At 48.0% G+C, this 21,380-nt stretch overlaps 1 protein-coding gene across 8 annotated transcripts in view; it reads left to right on the forward strand.

Annotated features, from left to right (window-relative positions):
* The window catches only part of KMT2B (lysine methyltransferase 2B), a 61,588-nt gene extending 40,802 nt beyond the window's left edge, over nucleotides 1–20,786 (forward strand). For all 8 annotated transcript variants that reach the window (XM_066606390.1, XM_066606395.1, XM_066606392.1 and 5 more), the window contains exons 17-37: nucleotides 718–813; nucleotides 899–997; nucleotides 1,716–1,792; nucleotides 1,912–2,036; nucleotides 2,133–2,224; nucleotides 2,836–2,973; nucleotides 5,497–5,655; nucleotides 6,325–6,442; nucleotides 8,269–8,347; nucleotides 10,064–10,224; nucleotides 11,330–11,512; nucleotides 11,625–13,155; nucleotides 14,561–14,650; nucleotides 14,743–14,831; nucleotides 15,093–15,233; nucleotides 17,163–17,237; nucleotides 17,336–17,513; nucleotides 17,598–17,705; nucleotides 18,742–18,825; nucleotides 18,899–19,028; nucleotides 19,691–20,786. In XM_066606390.1, the coding sequence (XP_066462487.1) occupies nucleotides 718–813; nucleotides 899–997; nucleotides 1,716–1,792; nucleotides 1,912–2,036; nucleotides 2,133–2,224; nucleotides 2,836–2,973; nucleotides 5,497–5,655; nucleotides 6,325–6,442; nucleotides 8,269–8,347; nucleotides 10,064–10,224; nucleotides 11,330–11,512; nucleotides 11,625–13,155; nucleotides 14,561–14,650; nucleotides 14,743–14,831; nucleotides 15,093–15,233; nucleotides 17,163–17,237; nucleotides 17,336–17,513; nucleotides 17,598–17,705; nucleotides 18,742–18,825; nucleotides 18,899–19,028; nucleotides 19,691–19,966 (4,029 nt within the window). In that variant the 3' untranslated portion in view covers nucleotides 19,967–20,786. The remainder of the gene's footprint in view (nucleotides 1–717; nucleotides 814–898; nucleotides 998–1,715; nucleotides 1,793–1,911; nucleotides 2,037–2,132; nucleotides 2,225–2,835; nucleotides 2,974–5,496; nucleotides 5,656–6,324; nucleotides 6,443–8,268; nucleotides 8,348–10,063; nucleotides 10,225–11,329; nucleotides 11,513–11,624; nucleotides 13,156–14,560; nucleotides 14,651–14,742; nucleotides 14,832–15,092; nucleotides 15,234–17,162; nucleotides 17,238–17,335; nucleotides 17,514–17,597; nucleotides 17,706–18,741; nucleotides 18,826–18,898; nucleotides 19,029–19,690) is intronic.
* The last annotated feature ends 594 nt before the right edge of the window (nucleotides 20,787–21,380 follow it).

Below are 21,380 nucleotides of genomic sequence, written 5' to 3' on the forward strand. Positions count from 1 at the left end.
AACATTGGACCCTTGCCAATAAACGTATGACATATGCTGAGGACAGGTAATCAATAGTTTAAGGGGATAACCCCTTTAATGAACAAACTTGATAAAAGGGTGTTTTCTGAACTACACAACTGATGACCTATCCTGAGGGTCGTTGGGGGTCTGTTGCTCGGGATACCAGCTGATCAATTCGGGTGAGCGCCGCTGTTACTTCAGTCCATACCAAGCACAATGCCTTACATTGTATAGCAGCTGTACCTGGTGTTGCAGCTCCATCCCATCTGCTTGAAGGGGACGGAGCTGCTTTCAGGCTACGTGATGAAGGAACGTGACGTCACAGGTCTGAGAAGAGGCTGTGGCGCTCACTGGATCACCGTGGTCTCTTCAGTCAGCTGATCAGGGATCCAAGCAGTGGGCCCTCAACGATCCGCTATTGATCATCTATCCTAAAAATGGGTCATCAGTTGTTTAGTCCTGGAGAACCCATTTAACTCGAACTGATGCCCCTTTCAATGTTATAACATGGTTGCATACAGCCACCACTAAGGGGAGCCACTAGATACAGATGTATACAGCTCTCGTTGAAATCCATGATCCAGCTTCAGTAAACTCCTCAGCGCCATCTACTGGTGGCCACATACTTTTTCAGTACAACAGATATTAGTATTGAAAGGGACTTCTGCGTTTAGGTTATATTTATTGTGTAATCGCACCTTTGCTCTGTTACAGTGTAAAAGTGGAGAGAACCAGGGGAAATGTCACCGCACTCCCTGCGATCTGGAGTCTCTGGGCCACCTGTTAGAGGAAGGGTACTACAGCTCTATAGTGAGTATTGATCCCATTCCTCACTCTGACACCCCCTCCCTTCCCAATCCTTTCAGTCCATCAGTTCTCCTTCCTGTCTCCTCAGGCTTCTTTCAATGATGACTTGGTTTGGATTATCTGGCAAACCATGAAAAGTGGTAAATTAAATGAACATGGGGAGGCTGTGAGAACTTTGTACATCAAGGTAAGTGACCCTTATGTGACCATCCAACTGTATAGTGCTGTTCTCTGATCACACTGATCTCATGGATGAAGTCTGGGACGAGTTACTAGATGTGGAGGTGAATAGCTAAAGCAGTGGAGGAAGAGGGAACAAAGCCCAGTGGAATCACACTCCTCCAGGAGAATGAGTGCAGCTCTGGAGTATAATACAGGATATAACTCAGGATCAGTTGTGTATTGGTATTCGAGATACTAACAATATAGATATATAGTTGTGGTCTAATATTCCCTTTAGGCTAGAGGCACATTATTGTAACTTTGCATTTCGTCTGAGAGACTCAGGTGCAATTCACATCAGACGGCCCATGGATACCGCTATGTGCTGTCTGCTATAAATGGACACAACCTATTAACATGCGTTGGCGTGCCATATTCCTCGCCCATGAAACGGACAGGATTATGACATGCCATGAGTGTTTTCATGTGGGTAATGGGGCTGTGTGCCGTCCGTGGAATTACACTGTCAGCACATGGCCTGAAAATACGCTAGTGTGCACCTAGCATTACAGACATGAGGGGATTTGCAGTCCTGAAGATCTGGTTTCGCCATTCACTTCCGTGTTGCTTATCTATCTAGTATGAAGTCCCTAATAAATACTTTGGACAGGGACTCGCTAAGGACAGGACTTGGAGTCCATTTCTCCTCTTCTAGCTGTATTAATCCCGCTTTGTCTTTGCAGCTGATGGAGAAATGTTTCAATTGGTTCAACGTTGAAGACTCCAAATACTGGGAGAAAAACCACAGGCCTGTACACAAGTAAGTGCAGCTTCTCTCACAGCCTTGTATAGAAGAGATTGCTATTTAGGCAATCCCCTAATCTAGTAGCTCCAAGCTGCAGAGTGGCTGCGTACTGACCTGATCCTGATCTATTACAGCGGGCTCCTTCCTCACGCCATGTTGCCTCCCTATCCAGATCATTCTTACGCCCTTTGCAGGGAGAGAAAAGATGACTCCCAGTCCAACAATGGAATGAAGTCGCACCCCACATCCCCCCAGAAAGGTACCAGCATGTCCCCCCTGGAGTTGGTGGCCACTTACTGCATTGCCCTCGTTTTCTCCTTGCTTTATTTTTATGCCTGTTTTTTTCATATTCCAGTGAAAAAAGAAGAGGCGGAGCCTGGGAAAGAGGTTGAGGCAGATTCCCGCCAGTGCGCCTTGTGTCTTAAGTACGGGGATGATGCCCCAAAGGTAAATGAACCACGATTGCTCCTCCTCTTCACTTGGTTTAGGAAGTTGGGAAAGTCGTCTTCTGACAATCATGTGTGTCTAGGAAAGCTGGGTGACTACCGTCATCGCTGTCATTTTCCACGAACGCTTTGAGGAAAATTTACTCAGACCGGCATTCCCAACGCACTGGCCTCTTCATATATGAGGCGCATTTCAGCTCTCCGTGCGCTGACACAGAAATCTATGCTAGGGAGGAGCTGGCGTAGAACTCTGTGCCAGAAGCTGGTGGAAATGATACCAAATAATACATAAATCTGTCGGTCCGGGGCGGCCATGTCCACTCCTGACAAGTGACGGCCCTTTTTCGGGAAAGTGCAATGGCGGCGTAAAAAGAAAAGTCATAAATTTGTCTCAGGTGGGGCTTATGATAAAACATGTAACTTTTTAACTCCACAGTTCTGGCGCAGAAGCCATTATGAATTTCCCTCTTTCTGTTTGCAGTTACACAAGGGGGTGGGGGGATGGACCTCAACATCATTGGTCAGTTGCCTTGGACTCGTCACCCAACTTTCCTTGAGCCCTGAATGGCATCCACTTTTTTCCTTTAACCCATATTGATCTTGTCTATCTAGGATGCCGGAAGACTGCTTTATATCGGCCAGAATGAATGGACCCACATCAACTGCGCCATCTGGTCGGCGGAGGTCTTCGAGGAGAATGACGGCTCCTTGAAGAATGTGCACGCCGCTGTGGCTCGAGGACGGCAGCTGGTGAGCTCTTGTTTGGTTCAGCTATAACAACTGCCAGCATCCTCCAGACCTATGGATGGATGAAAAATAGTAGTTAATACCATTACTTATGTACCCTGTAGATTATAAGGAGACGTTCACATGCGGTGCAAGTGCTGCCGACTTTCTGCAAGGGAAGATCCGTGGCAAAATCTGCAGCATTTCCACTACGTGCGACAGTACCCTAAAGTTGGCATTTTAGGGGCCATCCATGTGCATCGCTTAGGTGCATCTACTGCTTAATAATCTCAGTGCACCGTGGGGTTCGTTGGTCTTTCAGTGAGGGATGAACCCGATACCTGTTTGTTGCACAGAAATGACTCCACCTGCTATTTTAACCCTTTAACTATCAGCAATTTTTATGGCTTCTTTTTTTTTTTTTTCATCCCTGCCTTTCAAGAGCCATAACTTTATTTTTCCATTTGAAAGGTGTTTTTTTTTTTTTGTGGGGTAAGTTGTATATTTTACAGGGAACCCCGTCATCAAGTTTTACTCTAGTAAACGGAGCCTAGCACTAGAATTATTACCTACGCCTGTTTACAAAATGTATTTTCCCATAGATCATTGTATGTGTTCCTGAGGAAGCATTGTTTATACGGTTACCGTGCCGCATGTAAAATAGGCGAGCCGGACAGTGTCTCTTCTTTGCCTGCAGGCTTACCCGCTATGTCTGTTCCTCTCTTCAACGTCATCCACTCTACATTTCAACATCTCGTACCAGTACAGGCACAAATGAGCGCGATCCGCTTCAAAATCTCATGCTGCCACTGATCGCCGCACAGAGATGAGCGCGGTAATGATGCCCACAAAAGAGAGCGCTCATCTGTTGTGATCAGAGTGGATGACTTAGGAGAAGAGAGCGATGGACACGGGGGCAAAGCCTGAAAATAAGAGAAACAGTGCAGCCCACCCACCAGACTGGTCTACATGATTAAAAAGTTCCTGTGCCCCATGTAAAACAATGATTTTTTTTTTAGGAATGTGTATATATAAAGAACCATGGGAAAGTAATTAATTTTTGTAAACGGGTGTAGATAATAAGGCCCAATGTCCATGGGCAGATCACATTTGCGGAATCCACACAGATCAAGCTGCCAATAGAGATACAAGTGAAATAAAGCATAGTTGATTAGCGGACCTTTTTGGTCGGGCAGCATGCTCCATTTCACTAGGGATCCCACACAGGCGGCTTCCATTGAAGTCAATGGAAGCTGTCTGATCCGTGGCCCTTCCGCAATTCAAAAGCAGGAGTTTTAAAAAGAAACTCCACTGCGCATGTTTTGCTATACCTTGTATCGTACATTGTATGGTTCAATTAACTGGAACCTGTCATCAATTTTTACTATAGTCAATAAAGCCCAGCCCTAGATTTAGGCCTCATGTCCACGGGCGGATCGGATTCCATATGCGGGAGTTGGCCAGCGCTTCTGCACGCATTCACAGGAAAGAAGATAGAAGACCCGGGGGATGCCAGGGGGGAGAGAAAGCTCCCCCCTGCTATTCCCGCTCCACCCAGCCGCCCCCCGAATCTTTTCGCCCGAGTAGGCAGTTACTCGAAAAAAGTGATGCTCGTTCGAGTAATTGCCCTAAACGAGCACATTCGCTCATCTCTAATAGTAACTCCAATATATTGGTAAATGTGCAATGTGATAAAGAATCCATCATTACCTTTATCTTCAATGTGTGTCCCAGGCGAAGATATCAGCCAGAAAGGTTATCGCGCCGAGGACTATCCAATGGGTGGTCCACCTCGGCCAGCGGTCCAGGCTCTGTCCTTGCCTATTCCTCTAAAAAGCGACCCCTTTCTTTCCGAGTGACCCCTCCTGCTTGCTGGAGACGCCATTTAGTCGTAGGCTATTTAGGATATAGCTTGCGATAACGTTTTTGGCGGATATCTTTGCATGGGATCAAGGTAAAGGTAACGCTGGATTCTTTACCACAGCGCACATTTAACTATATATTGGGGTTACTGTTACAAGAATTATGTGACAGTTTTCCTTTTAGGGATCATTATCTACTGAAACATTCTGCAACTTTCTAATAGACTTTGCATTTCAATGTTTCACCGTAATCAAGAACTCTGCTTGCTGTCGGTGAATGTGGAAATTCATAGTTAACAATTGGTGGAAGGAAAGCCAAAACCTTGGACTGTATGTTCTACAGTAATTGCCCTTTATGACGATGTCTCTTCACAGCCTTTACCCAGAATTCAACCTGGGTGCGTTCCGAAGTGTGGGGTAGCCGAGGACCCGCACCTCTGCTCCATTCACGTCAGTGGGACTGCTGAAGATTGCCGAGTTCAAGTACTTGCATATGTCCGGCAATCCGGTTGTAACGAATGGAGCAGAGATGCGAATGCAATTCCTCCACTGTCCCACTAAAAGGGACGCTCCCAAGCGTCACTCAAGTAAGGACTGTGATGAGATTAATTCACATAAGACTGCCCAAGTCCCTTAAAGCTTGAGCATAGGAACAAGAGCTAACCATTCTCTTTATTACCCACAGCGTTGCGAGCACTGCATGAGGATTGGCGCCACGGTTGGCTGCTGCCTGTCCACTTGCCAAAGTAATTTCCACTTTATGTGTGCCCGAACCAACCGCTGCAGCTTCCAGGACGACAAGAAGATGTTCTGTTCAAAACACAAAAGCCTGCTGGATGGAACGGTGAGACCCCGACCTCCCCCATACAGAGGATATGAGAGACAGGGACATAGAACCCGACTCCCACAAAGGATATGAGAGGGAGAGACCCGACAACTACCCCCCCTCCCAACCCCCTGGGGATATTGGGGGGACCTAGAATATGACCCCCACAGAAAATGCGTATGCAGGGGTACCCTAGAACTCAACATCTGCAGAAGATCTACCTAGAACTCAACCCCTAGATGATATGGAGGTGACTTAGAACCTGACCCGCACAGTGGATACGGATACAGAGGGACCCAAGAGCCTCACCACCTCAGTGAAGATACTGGGGGTGAAGAGGAACCTAGAATTTGACCCCCACAGAGGATATGTGGTAGAGGGACCTAGAACCCTGACTCACACAATTTTTAGGGGATGGCAACCTAGAACCCCTGACCCTCTAGAGGTGTGGGAGAACCTCGAACCAAAGCCCCATAGAGGATATTGTAGGGAAGTCCTAAAACCTGACTCTCACAGATGATACAGGCGGACCCTAGAACCTGACTGCTACAGAGGATACGTGGGGACCCTAAAACTCGACCCCCACAGAAAGAATAGTGGAGGAGGGACTTAAAATTCAGTATCCGAGGTTTAGAATGTGCACAGATCAGCAATACTTATTCCCTGCTCTCCTGTATTTATGCTCAGACGGTCGCCGATGATGGCTTTGACGTGCTGCGCAGAGTCTACGTGGACTTCGACGGTATCAACTTTAGAAGGAAGTTTCTTAATGGCCTGGAACCAGAGAATATCCATATGATGATCGGTAAGAGAGCACGCTGGGAAGAGTAGTACTTCATGTCCCTCGTGCTGCGTTAGACTGATACATTGATTAGGACTCATCACACCCAAAGCTGCATCACAGTTAAGTTGGACTCCTGTTAGCCGAGAGCCGTAATGTCTGAAGGTGCGTTTACACTGAAGATTGTCCTTCAGAAAATCGTTCAAATGAGCAAAATTGGATGATGATCGTTCAATGGAAACGCGAGCAGCGACTGAACGACGAATGAGAATTGTGATCTTCTCGCTCGTCATTCAGTTTCATCCGGCATAAAAATTAGCTCCGCCTCATAGAGTTTAAACACCGATCGTTCAGCATTACACCGGCTCGGGAAAACAAGAATTGTCCCGTGTAAAAGGGGGGGGGGAGGGGGGCAGATGAACTGCAGTCTACTTCCAAGGGCATAGGGCAGAATTGTGAATGCAGCTCTGGATGCGACTGGAGAATGAAACACTATGTAACTAAAAATCAGCACAAAATACGTCGCCCTTAAAGGCTCCCGTATCTCAAGGAATTATATTGTAAAGCGACCAAACTTTAAAATGTGTTTTTCTGGCTGTCGGTGGGTAGAGGTCGGGCATTGAGGTTTGCGCTCCCCTGATAGAAGCAATGACCGAAAGCAGACACCTGTATAAGTTACCTTCTGTTTACTGCTGATGGCTTTCCACTTATATAAACATTGGACCGGCAAGCTATATGAGGAAGACTGAGATTACCATCCCCAAAACGCGTTGCACGCTAGTTTGTCTTCACCTACTACCAGTCGGATCGGATGCTGTCTGGCATGACTTGCTATTTGCTGGACTCCGCTCCTACGGTGGCTTTTCCATTTATACTAACGCAGGAGCAGAGAACAGCTTGTTAGTGTTCAACCTCCCAGCACCCGATATTACGGGTAATAGGTCAAGGCAAACTACGTTATAACGCATTTCAGTGACGGCAATTCATCATGGTACAAGATGTCTCAGGCGGATGGGGAAGAGTAACAGCAAGCTTGTATGAGGAACACCTGTCAATGCAAGCGATATCTCTGAAACGCGTTGTAGGCTTGTCTTATAAGAATGGGTGTTGTGACGGCACACGCTACTTGCTGGACTCTGTTAGCTCTAGGCGATGGCTTTCCACTTGTAGGAACATAGAAGCAGAGTCTAGCACCCAGTCCTAAAGGTCGTAGGTCGAGACAAACTAGTCTACAATGCATTTCACAGATGATCTCCTTTGTACAGCGATACCAGTACAATAGCTAGGTCTTCCTTGTGTAGCCGGTTGGTGCTGCTCCCTCTTGTTCTCCTGAGACTACTTGTACCCTGACAAAGGAAATCGCTATCTCTGAACTGCGTTAAAAGCTAGTTTGTCTTGACCTACTTCTCATAAGACCCGAGTGCCACAACGTCATATTCTACTGGCTGGGCTCTCTTCCTACTGATTGATGCCATGACCTAAGATCTTATATGGACATTGCTGACTCAATATACTTCATCGCTGGTGGCGGTGCTACCGCGACCGACAGGAAGCGTTCACTTCCAGGCTTGCCTCGTGGGGCACTCGGCGGTGGATGGAAGGTAGCAGTGCGGTCATGGTGTCTGCTCCATGGTGAACCTCTGCTCTTCCAAGTGGCTCTTCACTTAGATTCCTGACATTTGGGGTTGTGCTGTAAGAATGGTGTACGATGACCCCATATATAGGGAACACTTATGGATAGTTCCTTATTACATAACTTTGCCACTAGTGGGCACCATTCCCTTTTATGGATTTTATCAACAGAGAACGTTGCATCTCTTTTTAACTCTTATTTCCGCTGTCCTCCAAAGGTTCTATGAAGATCGACACCCTGGGCATGCTGACCGATTTATCGGTGTCAGAGAGGAAGATTTATCCAGTTGGCTATCAGTAAGTGTGCAGCTGTTGTGTATGTGATACCAGTTAGTATTGCCCCATTTTATACAGAATGGTTATCGGCCAGAAAATCGTTAAATGAGTAAAACTGAACGATAATCGTTCAGTTTAAGCGCAGCCAACGACTGAACAATGAGAATCTCTTGATGCACAAGATTCTCGCCCATGTGAGCAGCAGGTCCTGGTCCATATGGCATGCTTGACGACTGGCTTTGTGATGCTGAAAACCCGTCCGTGTTGCTGTGTTCAGGTGTATGTGGCGTATAGCTGTGTGGTAAGGTGTATAACAGTCACCATAATATGGCTGATGGTCTAACTGACTGGGCCTGTAAGCTGGTCTTTGTATCTGAGCTTTATCGAGCTCTGCATTTTGGCGGCACACATGGCGCTAGTGGTATATCACCAAAGATAGAGAGGGGGGAGAGAATCAAAAATATCTAGAAAAGCTTGAACCCTAACTGACTGGTATTTAACAAGGAGAAATGCAAAGTCCTACATCTGGGCAAGAGAAATGAAAAAGCACATACAGAATGGGAGGAATTGGGCTAAGCAGCAGCACATGTGAAAAAGACTTCTGTATACTAATAGATCATAGACTGAACATGAGTCAACAATGTGATGCAGCAGCAAAAAGGCAAACACAATTCTGGGATGTATTAAGAGAAGCATAGAGTCTAGATCACATGAGGTCATTATCTGCCTATACTCTTCCTTGGGCCGGTTTCACAAAGGTGATAAAATCACGCTATGCGGCTCCGTAGGTCTTCTCTTACGTTTTTGTTTTTTTTTATTCTTCTTTATTTCACCTTTTACATTGTGAATAAAGGGCGGTCACAAGATCACCTGCTTCGCCCTATGTGAGGAGGGAAAACAGAGTGGCTCTAAGATCTCTGTTGCCTGCCCTACTTCCAGAGTAAAGGAGGCAAAGACCAGCTCTAACTCCTCTGTGGCCTGCCAGCTATAGAGTCCCCCTTAATATAGTGACTCTTCCCGGCCCACTATCCACTCTGGGACAATCCTTCCCTCCTTTTTGTCGTCTTCTAGTGTTTCCTCATGTCCTGGGCAGCTATCTGGTTAGGAGGTCTTCATTTGCCTTCTCTGTACTCCTCATTCTTCTTCAAGCTCTTGAGGGCTTGTCCCTATCATGGCCTCCTCTCTATGCCACACCTTTGCTGGGGAGCGGAAGACTCCTGCTGGTTTGTCTTCCTGCAGGGCTCCTTCAGAGCTAGCAGCACCTGACCTGCAGGCTTGCACCTCTGATTTGGGTCCCGGCTTCTCAGGCCGAAGCTGGTGGGTTGGGGGCGAATTCCTGTTAGCGCCCGGAACTTCGTTCTTGAAGTACACAGGCAGTTGGCCAGGTCCTCCTCCCAGCACCCACCCAATATTTGTATTTCATGGACCCTGGTTGCCTTTCTATAAGGGATCCGCAGATTTTTCTGATTCTTAAAAAGTGCCGTTTTTTTCAATTTTTTTTTTTTAGTATGGTTTGTATTTGATGTCCTGCGTTACTTTGTTTCTGCTGCTGATTATGTACAAACTGATTCAGCTCAGTGCCTGCAGTAAGGGGGGGTTGGGGCAGCTGGTAGGAGGGACTTGGCACCCGCCTCCTAGTTATATCCTAGCAGTTATAGCCATGGTCGTGTTGTGTCCCTCAATAAACAATGGATTTTAACGGTAATTAACAAAAATCCTGTTTTCGTTCTTCCCCAGGTGTTCGCGCTTATACTGGAGCACGCTGGATGCCAGGCGGCGCTGCTGGTACAAATGCAGGGTTGTCGAGCATCGTCCGAAAGAGGGTGATTTTCCCCTAGAAGGACTGGAGGGGCTTGGTGATAATAAAACCATCATTCACAGTCCAGGACCCATCCCAGGTAACGGCACTACTTACTAACACACCGGTGGGGGGCAGGAACCCTACTGATGTAGCTACCAAAAGGGGAGAACAGGCCAGCCCACAACCTGAATGGTACTGAGCTGCAGAAACCGACATGGACAACCTGCTATGTCTGTGTCTGCTAATTAGAATCGCACTGTTCACATATTAACCCCTTAATCCAGTGTTTCCCAACTCCAGCCCTCAGACCTCCAACAGGTCATGTTTTCATGATATCCTTTAGTAAGAACACCCTGTGGCAATGTGCAATATTGAGGAAATTCTGAACACATGACCTGTTCGAAGTCTCTGAGGGTTTGAGTTGGGGGACACTGCTTTAAACCCTAAGGCTGGGTTCACACGGGGCAGATTTGCAGCGGAAGTTCCGTGCAGAATTTCGCCGCGGCCGCTAATCCCGGGATTAGCCAGCCATGTGGACGAGATTTCTCAGAAATCTCGTCCACACGTGACGGCAAATCCGCCGTGGCTAAGCCGGCAGAAGCCGCTGCTGCGGCACGGATTTGCCGAATGCAGCATGTCTTTTTTTTTTTTTTTTTTCCCCGCTGCGGCCGCACTCTTCTCTATGGGGGAGTGCTGGCCGCAGCGGAAGAGCGAGCGACCAGGCCGCTTCAAAGCCGCCGCGGCTTTTTCCGGGGCGGTTCTCCCAACGGAAATGTTGCGGTTTTTGCTGCGGCTAAATACATTGATCATGGCATTTAAGGAGTTAACAGCAGGGATCAGTGTTCTCACCGATCCCCACTGCTGCACCCGGATGCAGTTTTAGTCCAAATGGCGTGGGCTCATATATTAGTCCAAATGGCGTGGGCTCATATATTAGTCCAAATGGCGTGGGCTCATATATTAGTCCAAATGGCGTGGGCTCATATATTAGTCCAAATGGCGTGGGCTCATGCCATTCATATAATTTAAATATACGCCTTTTTGTGGCAAGTGGTTACTGGTTTATCCTATGGGTAACTCCATTAATAGGGGGAGCGGCCCCCTTTACACTGAGAGCACGGGACCCCCACATTGCCAGGTATGTTTTTCACAACACAGAAAGATGTAGAACTTTTTTACTTAACTTTTTTCTTTTCTTTCAGCTGAGAAAGTGGCATCTTGTCCTCCCACCCCAGAGAGGATCCCTGCGCCTTGCCCACCTCTTTCAGAGCCCATCACCACAGCGCCTGCCCCCCGCTCCTTCACTGGTGCACGAATGAAAAATCCAAGCTACTCCCCATCCCGCCGGCCACTAGGAGGCACCTCGCGACCGCTGCCATCACCAGGTGAGCTCTGACCCAGCGTACATAGAAGGGTGACGATGCAGTTGTCTTCGCCTTCCTTTTCCTTCCGTTTTTTTTTCCCCTTTATTTGTTACTTGTTTTTCCTTATTTCCAGGGAGTCCATCGTCTTCCTCATTGCCCCATCACATCCTAACCATCAGCGATCCTGAGGTGACGCCTCTTCGCAGGACCAGGCGCCCATTGGTCCCTTCGCCCAGAGCCAATCGTCAGACTTCTGCGCGGATTTCTAGCCCACCACCCTCCAACCCTTCTCTGCCTGTTACTCGCCGCTCGTCTGCCGAGACCCCAATGGAGCTACTATGTGGCATTGGTGAAGCGGTGTCATCGGAGTCGGTCACCGGTCCTTTGCAGTGTGGAGCTCAGCTTATTGTAGGCACTGAGGTTCCTGCAGATGAATCTGAGGGTGGGAGTAGCTCGGAGGAGGAGGCAGGCGAACAGTACTATGGGCTGACGCGGACGGTGGTGTCACATGAACCTTTGAGCCCACTGCTATCTACTGCACTGTCTGGACATATTGAACAGCTGGACGGCATCCATGACGGTACGGATAGTGAGGACACTCCACAAAGCCACAATGGACCTCTGGGTAGTGGAAAACCTCCCTCCCACCTGCCGTCGGATATAGTGGAGTTTGTGTTGAAGGCAGCTGGGGAATCTGGAACGAGGGGTCCGCAGGCTCAGGAGCAGCCGGAGGTGTCCTCTCCCGCTGCCACAAGCTCTGCTGTCATTCTGAATGGCATCGCAGCTCCCTCGCTGTCTAATGGCATGGAGTGCTTAACACAAGGACCGCCACCGCTCAGGGACCCACCACAAGTGCAAAGGGTGTGTCGTCCGCTGATGGCCATGCCCACCAATGGCCCCTTATGCCCCAGGGATCCTGCATCACTCGCTGTCAGCAACTCGGGATCAAACATTATTTACGTCAACAAGCAAACAGGCCAAATGCTTATAAATATGCAGGGCGGCGGGCTTGATATGGCGGGAAATCCTGTGCCGCTGCAAGACCCTTCCAAATCTGACTCTCTTCAGCTTGCACGGCTCGCCCTTTCAAGGCCGCCCAGTAAAGTGGCTCCCAAAATTGCCAGCAAAGTTCCTGTTTCTTGTCTTCCTCAGACTACTGCAGCTAAGATTCCTCCGCCAGCGCAGCTCCCAAATGCAAACCTTGGCGCAGTTTTAATACAGGCTGGCACCGCTGCCCCTCAGGCATGGACATTGCGCGTCCTTCCAATGCTAAACGTGGTGCAAGGGACGGGGCAGCTTACTCTTGGGGCGCAGACCTTGATGGCCCCAACAATCACTGGCATCCCTCAGACTTGTCTTCTGCAGGGTCTTCCTATGAATGCAGGACTACTCAGCGTCACTCCTGCTCATTCTCAGGCTCCTACCCCTTCCCATTCTCAGGCACAGGTACAACTGCCCCACATACAACCCGCCCCCCCTAAGCCTGTCCAGGTACAAACTGTCTGCTGCATCAAGAGACTCGGCAACGAGCCCAATAGCTGTAATTCCAGCAAGAAAATCAAACTTGACTTGACTAATAAACTGGAAGCGCTGAACATGCAGAGACTAGTGCAGCCTGCGGCGACAAACCTCAATTGCACATCACAGAAGGCGGTAAACGTAAGGTACGTGCCAGAGGTCACTGAAGTACATGTGGGACACACTAGTGATAACTGTCTCGAGGAACCCCACCGATCAGCTGATTTGAGGAAGACTATGACGTCGCATACGTCTGTTATATGGCCGGAGAGCAGCTCCATCCCATTTAAATGAAATGGACTGAGCTGCAGAGGCCGGCGCAGCTGCTATACTGTGTACGGTGCTGTGCCTGGTGTGGACTGAAATGTCAGTGGCGCTCATGCAAGTGTTGTGTCACGTCAATTAGCTGATCGGTGGGGATCCCAAGCGGCAGACCCCCACGATCAACTATTAATGACCTATGCTGAAAACAGATCAACAGTAGTGTAGTCTCTTTAACTATTCCTGTACTGATCCTGAGTTAAATCCTGTATTATACTCCAGAGCTGCGCTCACTATGCTGCTGGTGGAGTCACTATGTACATACATTACTTATCCTGTACAGATCCTGAATTACATCATGTATTATACTCCAGAGCTGCACTCACTATTCTGCTGGTGGAGTCACTGTGTACATACATTACTTATCCAGTACTGATCCTGAGTTACATCCTGTATTATACTCCAGAGCTGCACTCACTATGCTGCTGGTGGAGTCACTATGTACATACATTACTTATCCTGTACAGATCCTGAGTTACATCCTGTATTATACTCCAGAGCTGCACTCACTATTCTGCTGGTGGAGTCACTGTGTACATACATTACTTATCCTGTACTGATCCTGAGTTACATCCTGTATTATACTCCAGAGCTGCACTCACTATTCTGCTGGTGGAGTCACTGTGTACATACATTACTTATTTTTCAGTGATCCTGAGTTACATCCTGTATTATACTCCAGAGCTGCATTCACTATTCTGCAGGTGGAGTCACTGTGTACATACATTACTTATCCTGTACTGACCCTGAGTTACATCCTGTATGTATTATACTCCAGAGCTGCACTCACTATTCTGCTGGTGGAGTCACTGTGTACGTACATTACTTATCCTGTACTGACCCTGAGTTACATCCTGTATGTATTATACTCCAGAGCTGCACTCACTATTCTGCTGGTGGAGTCACTGTGTACATACATTACTTATCCTGTACGGCTCCTGAGTTACATCCTGTATTATACTCCAGAGCTGCACTCACTATTCTGCTGGTGGAGTCACTGTGTACATACATTACTTATCCTGCACTGCTCCTGAGTTACATCCTGTATTATACTCCAGAGCTGCACTCACTATTCTGCTGGTGGAGTCACTGTGTACATACATTACTTATCCTGTACGGCTCCTGAGTTACATCCTGTATTATACTCCAGAGCTGCACTCACTATTCTCCAGATTGACATCTTGTATATAACTTGGTTCTTGTGTTCTTACTGCTGTTCATCTATTACAGACCAAAGCGTAAGACGAAAGAACCGCCCGTCCCGGAGATTTCGGCCCTTGACTTGATAGAGGAAGAGAATGGAAGTGTAAACCTAAATGGGTGAGTTCTGGCTCCTGTGGTTGTAGTACCGCTCCTCTTGTATTGGTGGCGCCGCTGGTTTGTATGTATTTTATGTTTTTGTTTCCTTTTAGGCTTCATTTAGACCTCACTGTGGATGTGAAAACTGAATATCCAGCGACGGAGTCAGCCAAACATTCCCCTGTGTCTGAGCACGCGCCAGGTAATGAGGACCCCACTCCCAACCCTCGCAGAACCCCGAGTGGTCCCACACAAAGGGTCACATTAAAGGGTATTCCCATCACACCGATTTGGCAAGTTATTCCCCATTCAGTGGATAGGGGGAGTCAGTGTGATGGGACTATCCGCTTAAAGCTCCTGGTTGATATCCTGGCGCACCCCCATTACTGACTCGCTGCACCCACGGCCTGTGGGGTTACACAGAAAGGACATTTACTGGGGTCTTGTTTTTCCGTCCTTACAGATTTCTCGCCCAATTTTGATGAATTTGAGGACCGTTTTCTGGCGAACAAGGAAAACCTGCTACCAAGGAGAGGCAGCCCCCACCTGCGCTTCGAAATAATCAGCGAGGATGGATTCTACACCCAGTCGGACAGCGCGGACGGTCAGACTGCACTCTGCACGGGTTTGGGAGGGGAGGGGGGGGCGGGGCGGGGGCGAGAAAGCAGCAGCTTGTGTGGATGACAGAACCAAAGTCATTCCCAGGGTCGTACTACCGGCTCTTGTACTAATGGGGAGTGGAGTCCTGGATTAGGGGCCCCCTGTTTTTAAAGGGGTTTTGACACAAAAAAAACATTTTTACTCACCTTGCCTGGCCAGGACCGATCGCCAGGCCTGTCCCCTCCGTCGGGCATCATCTTCAGTGGCTTCTAGAAGCAGAACAGGAGTGCTCAAAATGACTGCTTCCTGCTCTGCTCCGTCCGTCAGCCACTTCCGAGGTGAACGGACGGGCCGCCCACAGCAAGCACGTCACAAGCAGTGCTTGCTGTGGTCGGCCCGTCTGTCCTGGCTGAAGTCTAAGTTCTGCGCATGCGCAGTGGAGACGCGGCCCGTCCTGACTGCTGTCAGAGGGCACCTCTCCACTGCACATGCACGAATTCTCAGGGGAAAGGCTCGTTGGAGGATGAAGTGGAGCCTGCTGGGAGATGACCCGCTGCAGAACAACATCAGGAACAAAGGGAAGTGTAAGATTTTTATGCTTTAGCAGCCATATATCGGGGGTTCCTTGTGTCCATTAGGCAGAGCAGGGAACAATGGCTGCTAAAGCATAAAAATCTGATTTGTGTCAGAAGCCCTTTAAAGTAACCCACCGGTCCTGAGAAAACCAAGATGGTGATACTTATCAGACTACCTGTGCATTGATGGGCTGAGACACTAGGCACTGCTTTGATTGGCCAGTGATGGTCACGTGAGCTGTGCGCAGTGTTTTAGACTGCCAATACACAATGTGCTTTCCGTAATCAGAGAGGTGCTGCAGCTATATTGGTCTTTCCAGGCCCGGAGGGTTGCTTTAACCCCAAACTGTAGTCTCCATGTTTAGGCTGCAGACGTATTGTATAACTTTTTTTTAAATTACAATTTTATTTTTAGTGTGTGTAATATATATTAGTGTGTGTAATATATATATATATTTTTTTATTATTAATTATTTATTATTATTATTTATTATTATTTATTATTATTTATTTTAAAAAAAAAAATTATTTTTTTTTCTGCACCGCTGCATTGAAAGTCCATAAGTTTGATTTATTTATTAATATTTTTTTTCCTCCATTGCCTGCGCCCACAAGCCCTCTCAACCGTCAGTAAAAAATCAAAAATGTTATAGGACTTTGAGTTCAGCGGTGCAGATGAAGTAGCGTATAACTTGATTCAGTTTCTTTTGGGAGGGCAGGGAGAAAAATCAATTCTGCCATGCGGTGTTTTGTTGTTTTCTGCAGCATTAATGATGGGATACATTTTTTTCTGTGGGTCAGTAGAATTATACCAAAATTTCATATAATTCTTTTTTTTTTTTTTGTATTTTTCCACAATAATTGAGTGGAAAATTTAATCTAAAAAAGAAAAAAAAACCTAGCGGAGGGCCGCTGACGTCACGGAGGGAGCGCCTTCCTTCTGTGATCCCTTTACATGCCACAATCAACATTGATTGTGGCATTTAAGGGGTTAACAGGGGGATCAGCTCCTGTGGCTGGCGTTGCCTGCGCCACCCATAGGATGAAGCTGGGAAGGGGTTAAGCTGAATAGGAGATGATTTGTATTAACGGTCCCATCAACTTGTGTGGAAGGCTGGTTAAACGAGCGCCGAGGTTGATGATTGGCGCTCACGTTACTTTATTGGCCTGTGTAATCGGGTCTTTAGTCTCATTCCACCTCGCTTTCCATGAACCAGCTATGTTCACGAAGAGCCCTTTTGGCTGTCTAGTTCATCTACCAGTAGACTAACTGCTTTCCTTCTATTCGCTGATTTCCAGCCTCCATAAGACGAACTCGGCGACTTTTGTTTTTAACACTTTACTTTTTCCCCATTTAGGTGCATGGAGAAAAGTGGTTGAAAAGGTGCAAGAGGCGCGAGGTGTTGGGAGACTCAGACAACTGTCCTTCTCAGGTGAGTGGTGCCTTGATAGAAGGGAGGGGGGGGGGCGCACCTCTTAATAAGGAAGGGTGTGTTTTCCATGTATTAAGCTTCTTTGACCCCGCCCCCAGGCCTGAATGGATCGAGGATGCTGGGAGTTCAGCACGATGCCGTCCTCTTCCTCCTGGAGCAGCTCATCGGGGCCGAGCGCTGCCGTGGATATAGGTTTCTCTTCCACCCGCAGGAAGTAGAGGAGGAGGAGTTGGTGATCAATCCGTCTGGCTGCGCCCGTAGCGAGTTCTACGTCAGGTAGGCACCCGGCGCTGCTGATCTCTAACACCAGAGATGAGACGGCGGGAAAAAGTTCACTTAGTATTTTCACTTATTTTGCAGGAAATGCACTTTTGATATGTTCAACTTCCTGGCATCCCAACACCGCACCCTGCCGGAGCTGTGCCCGTACGAGGAAGAGGAGGAGGAGGTGCAGCTGAAGTCCACCAGGTAGTAGAATAGTGGGACTTGGAGATGGAGGGGGGCGGGTTGCTTGTTTAACCCCTTCCCGCTCCATGATGTACCGGTACGTCATGGGAGCCTGGTACTTTGCGCAAAATGACGTACCGGTACGTCATCGGGATAGCGCGAGATCATGACTGACCTCGCGCTATCCCGCAACGGGAGCTGGCTGTCAGCCACAGTCCTGTATTGCCTATGATCGCTGTATAAGCGATAAGGCATGGCAGAGCAGTAGCTCTGCCATGCCTTATGACAGCGATCATAGGTACAGTGAAGTCCCTCAGAGGGACTCAAATTATGTAAAAAAAAAAGAAAAGAAAAACGTAAAAAAAAGAAAAATGTAAAAAACCCCTTTATGCTTTTTCTATTAGCATAAAAAAAGGTAAAAAAAAATTAAAACCCCACATATTGGGTATTAATGCATCCGTAACGACGTGTACAAAAAGTTGAACACGCTTTTTATTTTGTACGGCAAAAAGCGTAACAAAAAACACTAAAAAACACAAAAAATGCAATAAAAGTGATCAAAAAAGCCGTACATTCCCTAGAATGGTACCAACAAAAACTAGAGCTCGTCTCGCAAAAAATTAACCCTTATAGAGTTCCGTACATCGAAAAATAAAAAAGTTACAGGACTTTGAATGCAGCTATAGAGAAAAAAAAAAATTTCCAAAAAAAAGGCTTTTTATTGCAAAAAAGTGTAAAAACCTAAAATTTATGCTGCATGATTAACGCTGTAAAAAAAAAAAATCTATGGCAGAATTGATGCGTTTTCTCTCCCTGTTATCATAAAACAAATAAGTTTTACGACATAGTCTATGTACCCAAAAGTGGTACCAATAAAAACTACAGCTCGCCACGCAGAAAACAAGCCCTTATACGGCCGCACCGACGGAAAAATAAAAAAGTTATGGCTTTTGAAAAATGGAGATGGAAAAATACCAAAAAACACTTGGTCCTCAACGCCAAAATAGGCCGTGTCATTAAGGGGTTAAGCGTCTGTACATTGTTGCTGTATTCTCAGGCGAGCGACCAGCCTGGATCTCCCCATGGCGATGCGATATCGACACCTGAAGAAGACCTCTAAAGAAGCGGTCGGAGTCTACAGGTCAGTGACACTTCTGCCGCTTGTCTCCCTGCCTGGCGTGGCGCGGTCTTCATTCTCTCCTCTCCTCATTCAGGTCCGCCATTCACGGCCGCGGGCTGTTTTGCAAAAGAAACATTGATGCCGGCGAAATGGTCATCGAGTACTCGGGCATCGTGATCCGCGCCGTGCTGACCGACAAGAGGGAGAAGTATTACGACAGCAAGGTGTGTTCCTTCCCCCTCTAACGCCAGCGTGGGGGGCTTACAGGACGCTGTACTAAGGAATGCCTGCTACTCCACAGATACGCAGGCTTTTCTCTCCCATCTTCTCCAGAACCTTCCTATGGCTCTTGCAGCGAGGCAGGGGTCACATGGGCCACCACTCTGCAATAGATACCCAGCCGCTGTCCATACCGACTGGGCAGTTCTAAAACTGTACAGACACACCCGTTTGTATTGGGAGTACCGCTGTCCGCCCCATTGACACATTCAGCCCTAATTTGCATATAGGGTGTGTTTAAAAAGTTACTCCAATATCTAGGGGGGGGGGGGAATGTGCTATGATGTTTCTATGTACTGACAGCAAGCAGAGATCTTAAAAAATGGAGACTAGTTGAAGCACAAAGCCTTAGTAGAAAGTTGCACATCAGTTGGGGGTGGTATATAGACGTCCAGGCAGCGTCATATGTGTTGGGGGTAGGGGTGGTATATAGAGGTCCGGGCAGCGTCACAGCCAGTGGGGGGGTATATAGACGTCCAGGCATCGTCACATCCGCTGGGGGGGGTATATACACGTCGAGGCAGCGTCACATCTGTTTGGGGGTAGGGGGGATATATAGACATCCGCTGGGGGGAGGAGTCTTACTTTCTCTGATCTGTGATTCCAGGGCATTGGTTGCTACATGTTCCGCATTGACGACTTTGACGTGGTGGACGCTACGATGCACGGTAACGCGGCGCGATTCATCAACCACTCCTGTGAGCCAAACTGCTACTCAAGGGTTATCCACGTGGAAGGCCAGAAACACATCGTCATCTTCGCCCTCCGGCGCATTTACCGCGGCGAGGAACTGACCTACGACTACAAGTTCCCCATCGAGGACGCCAGCAGCAAGCTGACCTGCAACTGTGGTGCCAAGAAGTGTCGCCGCTTCCTCAACTGAGCACAGCCGGCCGCGGAGAGGTGCTGGCACTTCCCATGGCGGACGCACCGAGCCTCCCTGACCGGGCTGAGCAAGATCAATGGTGCTTCTCTCTGCACAGACGGCCGTACGTACAAGATGGCGGCTCGGCGCAGAGGAGGACATCACCGGAAACCGCACTTTACCCTTCTGTCCTGTTGTTCGCTGCAAGACCGCAGGGCAACTCCTCTCCTTCCTCTCAGGGTCCTCTAGTTTTCTCCTCTCCCTCGCTGCTACTTCCTGGTTCTTATTTCACCCTCCCTCACTCCTTGTGCATTTTTTTATGGGGGGGCTCATGGCATCGCAGGGTGGGAACAATGGGGGGCGCTGTACTAAAGCTACTTAAACGGCAAGGAGGATGTTGTTCTCTCTTTTAACCCGTGCTTTTTTCAAGTTCACACATCACTCTCGTAGGAAAACGGATCCAAATGTGGAGCAAAGAAACAAAAACGTTCTTCTGGGGGTGACAATCAATTTAGTCCTTTTGCTGCTATTGACCCCCCCCCCCTTCCCCGACCCCCTCCTGCTTTGCATCGTGGAGCGATCCCGTTTGGACGGACTCTCGCTCTTTATTTGTGAATTCTTTTCCCTTTTTTTCCCTCCGGGGGACGAGCGGCGAGCGCCATGCTGTTCTGAGATTGTGACTTACGAGCGGCAAGCGGAGGAGAGACTGTAAATACGTGTATAAAGATTTGTAAGATTTGGTTTTTTTCTAAGCACTTTTTTTATTTAAGGACTCGTTGGAGAATGAGGTTTCCTGTTTCACCTGTCTAGCATTTTAAATAAAAGCAACATTTTGCCATTTGGTGTTCAGGTGAATAATTTCTCGCCCTCGGTGGGGGCGAAGGGGGGGGGGTGCGCTTCATCTTCATCTCGGGGTCTGTGTATTGCACTCCCAAGTTTCTGGGTTCACTTAAAGGGCAAAAACACATTATTCCATCTTTGCCCCCCTCACCTGTCGCACTCTGGAGGTCTCCTGTGTATTGCAGTCGCTTCCATGCAGTGCAGCCCCCTGTCTGATGCTCATCGGATGCTGAGATTGCTCTCTCCTTACTCTCTATGCTGTACTACCTGGACTGGAAAAAGATAAAGCCAAGTAATTTCCAGGTGGTCAGAATGTGACCACATGACCACCTCTGGGAAGTGTCCGATAACGAAACAAGGTGATTGATGCTAGTGGACTTAGTCCGGTTGCACACAAGCGTGAATCTCGCACGAGTTTTGCGTGTTGTGAGATTTACAAAACTCGTGCGAATATGAACGCCTTTCTTTTGAGCGATGCTGCGAGAAGTAAAAAATTGTGGCACGTCCTATTTTTTTCGTGTCCCTTTGGAGCATTTCTCCAGTTGATTTCCATGGGACCTTAAATACATCTCGCGGCTCTTGCATGCTGTGC

This window comes from Eleutherodactylus coqui, chromosome 6 (genome assembly GCF_035609145.1).
Source record: "Eleutherodactylus coqui strain aEleCoq1 chromosome 6, aEleCoq1.hap1, whole genome shotgun sequence".
In the NCBI taxonomy this organism is placed as follows: domain Eukaryota; kingdom Metazoa; phylum Chordata; class Amphibia; order Anura; family Eleutherodactylidae; genus Eleutherodactylus; species Eleutherodactylus coqui.